Source organism: Cajanus cajan, chromosome 9 (genome assembly GCF_000230855.2).
Source record: "Cajanus cajan strain Asha chromosome 9, NIPB_CcT2T_4, whole genome shotgun sequence".
Taxonomy (NCBI): Eukaryota; Viridiplantae; Streptophyta; class Magnoliopsida; order Fabales; family Fabaceae; genus Cajanus; species Cajanus cajan.
Genome location: NC_138525.1, coordinates 8287937 through 8293624, shown reverse-complemented (window position 1 = coordinate 8293624; position 5688 = coordinate 8287937). Strand labels below are relative to the sequence as shown.

The 5688-nt window shown below is 23.3% G+C and overlaps 1 protein-coding gene across 1 annotated transcript; it reads right to left on the bottom strand.

Annotated features, from left to right (window-relative positions):
• Positions 1–566: 566 nt before the first annotated feature.
• Positions 567–4486, bottom strand: LOC109795273 (protein neprosin). The gene is made up of 7 exons (XM_020354726.3): positions 4256–4486; positions 4060–4146; positions 3784–3969; positions 3523–3690; positions 3348–3401; positions 1186–1332; positions 567–1005 (listed from the first exon to the last, which is right to left on the bottom strand). The coding sequence occupies exons 1-7, from the start codon at positions 4400–4402 to the stop codon at positions 631–633; spliced, it is 1164 nt and encodes a 387-aa protein (XP_020210315.1). The 5' UTR covers positions 4403–4486; the 3' UTR covers positions 567–630.
• Between the last annotated feature and the right edge of the window lie 1202 nt (positions 4487–5688).

Here is a 5688-nt window from a genome sequence, read left to right as displayed (position 1 = left end):
TAGATGACTTTTATGATTTTCGTTGCAATTATTTTAAGTTATTGTGTCATTCAAGTATGATAATCTGTCGAGTGGTTATAACAATTTTTCGTCAGTAATTATATGTCATTTTTATTATAATGTATTAACTATAAGTTTTTAATTTAACATTTTTTTGTTGGAGCCCACAATGGAAAAGAAGAAAAATCATATTATAGATTTTTTTCTAAATTGGGCCAGAACAATGATAAATGGACTTTTGTTGATTTGGTTTTATTTTTTTATCATCATTATTATTTAATTATCTTATTTTCCTTTAATGTTTTCTTATTTCTTTCTTATTTTTAGTTTTATTTAACTAGATGAAATTGGGTATTTGTGTTTTTTTACATGATGATTATAACAATTTAGATACTTTTAGGATTAAACAATTTCTTATGTAACTCATTAGTTTTATATTTTATAACTAAATGCTTCTCAATTATTTAATAGGAGATGTTCAACTTCATTTGTGAAACTTTGAGCTAAAATTTAAGATGTAAATGAATAGCGTTGTGAAATTACCAATATAGAGTGATAGAAAAAAAATCTTTAAAATAATGATAGTAACTATTTATTTTTTAAATTCATAGAATTACATTGAAAAACAAATTAATCACCACAATTGCCACCGGGTCCTCCAAATTGGAGAGAATATCCAACATTTGGTTTTGATCTAAATCCATAGTATATAACACCATAACAATCAGAGTTGTCCGTGAATGGTTTTACTCGAAATTTTTGAGGCCCATAATGTTTTCCTGATGCATCTTGAAATGAGAGAAAGCTAAAATAACATGCATGATCAATTTTATAGTCAGGAAAATGTCCGGATCCCATGGGAGGACTAGGAGTACCAGGAGGAGTTCTTGTTCTCCCACCCCACCCCACCACATCGGCAGAGGCCAAGTTGGAGAACAATGCTGCCGGAAAATACCCAACATTTATATCATTCCACTGGAACCACCAATTTTTGGTCACTATGTCCTGAAAACATATGTAAGCTTTTGTTTGTATATGGCGTTACATGTATCATACAATATTAAAAAGTTATTATTATATTAACTTAAAAATGTGTGGCTGGAAAATTAAAATAAATATTAAGTCCATGAGTTGTGTATAATTTTGTCTTTTCTTATAATGAAAATTTTATAGCATGAACAATACCTGGGAAATAGAAAGTTTAACCTCATACATAACTCCACCATATATAGATACATTGGGTGCACGTGCTCCAAGGTAAAACCCTTTACTAGTTTGAACAAAGCCCGGACATCGAAGATTGTAGCATCCTGTCCTCTTGTAATTATCTGACTGTGCTAATTTTAAACATCACATTAAATTTTAAAGAAATAAAATATTTTACATCCCAAAAATAAGAATAACTAGATTAATAAGATAAATAAATAAAATGAATGTTAAACTTTACTATTAGCCTCCTATTCCTGTAATATCTAATTCACAATTTTACTCCTCTAATTTTTAATTTTATAATTTTATAATTTTAATTATCAATTGTATAAAATTCATAATTTTGGTCAAACTCATTACTAAATGTCCATCTATTTACCTTTAAAATTTTAATGTTGACAATAATATAATATTAAGTAGATGGCATGCTATTAAATTATATTTTTTAATAATATTTAAGCTAAATTATATTTCATTATATATTTTTATCTTATAAAAGTGATAAAAAAATAAAGAAAAAGGAATAAAAGTGAATTTTAATGTAAAGAAAATTAAATATTAATTATTATATCATATTCTTATTATTTGATAATAGAAAATATTACAACTTTATCAATTAGCAAATAAATATTTATTAATAGAACCACAATTATAGATTTTATAAAATTAAATACTAAAATTGTGAAATTAAAAAATGAGGAACTAAATATTACGAATTGCGATTGAGATTGTAGTATTAATTATTGTACAGATCTAATATTTGAATTATAATAATATTATAATTTTAAAAATATTGTATAATACTAAAATAATTTTGTATTATATAGTTAAAATTCTAATTTTGTTAATTCGTAAAATTTAAACAATTGAATTATAATTTATTTAAAAACTCATTTGTAGTTTTAATGAAAAAACGTTGTTGTTATTTAAAAAAATTTATATCATGTCATAATGAGTTATTTTAAATACAAAATATTTAATGTTATATGATTTATTATCATTATGAACATTAAATAGCATTAAAACTTATTTTATTATCATTATATCTTACTTTTACGTTATGATATTTCATATCTTATATAATCTAAATCACCAAATAAACCTACAACGGTTATATGTATGTATAATTTTTTAATCCAGTAAAATTTAATGTAAATTTATGATGATACCTTCTTTGGTGTTACGAAGCATGTTTCTTTTGTTAGCCTAAAGAGAAAATAAGATTTGGTTGGAGTGAAATTGAAAATATTTGATGTCAGTATTTTTAGTCTGTAAAACGCATAAGTTAAATATTTACTATGTAGTTAAAATTTATAATAAATTATATATTTAAAATTTGTATAAATAGATATTTTAAATATATAATTTATATTTTAAATTTATAATAAATAATTTATATTATAGTATAACATTATTTTTATTTTCAGGTAATTTATTTTAAAATATTAAAATTTAATTAATAAATAATTATAATAAATAAAAACTAAATTATATAAAAAATTAAAAGAATTCATATAAATCATCTTTTTCAAAAAAAATCTCTTAAAGTTTTTTGCGTAAGATAATAATTTATGTTTTATATCAATTTTTTTTATATAAACAAATTTATCACACACACACACACACACATATATATATATATATATATATATATATGGATTCAAATAATATTGGTGTAATTTTTTTTATCAACTATTACATTATTTAATAATTTTAAATTAAATGTAAATTTTATAAAATTTACCACTAAATTTAAAGTTACTTTCTCCTAAATAACATATAAAAAATTTAATATTAATTCAAGATGATTTAATATCTTATTCTTATAGAAGAAAATGACATAATATATACGTTTTAAAATATACTAAAATATGAATATTTTGATTATCTTTAAATTTTGTTTAATTTTAACAAAATTTGATATAAATATATAAGGTGATATTAAGTTATAATTTAAATAATTAGATCAACAAAATTCACCTTTCATATAAAGTTGTTGAGAAATATAATAATTAGTAAAAGTTATAACCCCATCTTTTATATATATATATATATATATATATATATATATATATATATTATATTTCTCTTATAAGTGAAGCTAATATTAATAAAAATGTAATGGCATCTTTCCTTACCGTCCATGTCGAGTAAAAATATGTTGCATCATTACCATATAAATTTGGAAGTACCTGGTGCCAATGTGTGAGATTAATTAGGTATAATTTTCTACATCACCAAATTGACACAACTTAAATAACTCAAGTATAAATATTTTGACAAGTAAACAAAATTGTAGCAATTAAAACTCACATGCCAACCAACAGAGATTTTGTTACCAGCATCTCCTTGTCCATTCTGAACCCATAAATTTGAAAGGGAGATTTGATCCGTCCTATTAAGTTTTGGATTGTAAATACTATTTGTTCCGGTGACTCCATAATAAGGACCATAATACGACGAGAGGGATACTTCTGCAAGCTACAAAATTCATCCTATTAACCCTTAGATTTGATGTAAATTATAATAAAAAAATCATGAACATTTGAAATTTAATTTTACAAGAGCACTTACATGAATACCAGGAGCTTTTTGAGTCATGATCATATGATCATTTAATAATGATTTTTCTCGAATTAGATCATCTTTTGTGGTTCTCCGAATAGGAACTGTCCCTAACGGACATTTGTCCTTATCAAGCCCAAATATGGATCTAGCTGGTGAAGTCTTCACACTTGTTTTTCCAAAGTTGGGTTTTCTCTGTAATAAAAGAAATAGAAAACAAATATTAAAACTAAGGAAATATAATCAAGGTTAATTATATTTGAGGCAATTTAAAGGAATGTATACTTGCAACTTATGATCTTTTAGTAAAGGATGGTCAAACGCTAGTTGCTTGTTAATATCAATGCAATCAACAATATCCCCAAACTTTGTCTGTAGATTTCAAATCACAACAAATATAAATCAAATTATTAAAGGACTTAGTGAGATTGAATTCAACAAAAAATATTATATGATGATATATAAAAAGGATATTGAATACATGAATACTCTTGATTGGAGGCTTGTTAATGAGTTTTAGTTGTTTTTCCAGTTCTAGATCTTCTTTGAGTCTATTCTGAATATCATAAATTACATGGCTAACACTGCCAGTCACCAAACACAAGACAACGATCAATGTACTGATCATTTTTTTTTCCAGATTCTATTGAAAATTAAAATGTCTCAAGGATCGATCCCCTATCGTACTACTTATATTTATGCTGGAGAGTTAAAATATTATTAAATTTAAATAATATGATATATTTATAAATATAGTATATGTATTAAATGCGACATTATAATATTAAATTTAAATAATATGATATATTTCTAAATATAATAAATGTATTAAATGTTACATTTAATATATATATATATATATTAAATTTAAATAATATGATATATTTTTAAATATAGTATATGTATTAAATGCTACATTTAATATATATATATATATATATATATATATATATATATATATATATATATAGACTTGTGCTCGTACATTGCATGGAAAATAAATTATTTTAGTTAATAAATTTTATTTTAATAATTAATATATATAAAATTGTGAAAATTAATTAAACTCAACGCAGCATAAAAAAAGTATTTGAATATACAAATAAAATGACAATGATAAATGATTGAAAACATGATAATATGAAATATTAGAAAAACTAAATTGTATTGTGTCTCAGCTTCAAAAACATCAACATCTACAATATGAGATAATGCATTAACCTGAAGAAAAAAAATCTTATAATTAACTTATAAGATGTGTAATATTAAAATTTTATAAAGATGTAATAATTCAAATAGAAAGAAAACAAAATTAATTTTTTACCTTATACAGTAATTATGTAATGACTCCTGAACACATCCATCATGGAAAATAAACTTGGTGAAATGCCTGAATAATTGGTAAAATTAGAACTAAAGTAGACATGTTTTCCTTTTATAATGTTATTATAAAAAAAATGCAAGTTACCTATGTCAGAGTTTGAAAGACTTCTTTATAAACTAAATTAGTAACAGATGTTGAACCATTTACCTCATCGTCACAAATAAAAATTTTCAGACCACTGTAAGATGTGACTCGAGATATTGCGACATTTAATTGGCCATGTGAGAAAACAGGTTGTGGAAGATAGATGACAACATGCTTCAATAATTGTCATTGGCTTTTATTTATTGTCATGACAAAGGAGACATTTATTAGAAGTTGTCTATATTGAAATTTGGAAGGAATTCTCTTATCTGATAGAATTAAAGACAATCGAGGAATAAAAATCTTTTGTCCAATATATCACTTTTGCCTCCAAAACATATTTACCCAACTGAGTTATGATAAGTATAGTTCCATTACACAACCTAGAAGATTGATCTATATTTCTCAACAACATTATTAGAACACCAACTTTCAATTTCATCTCA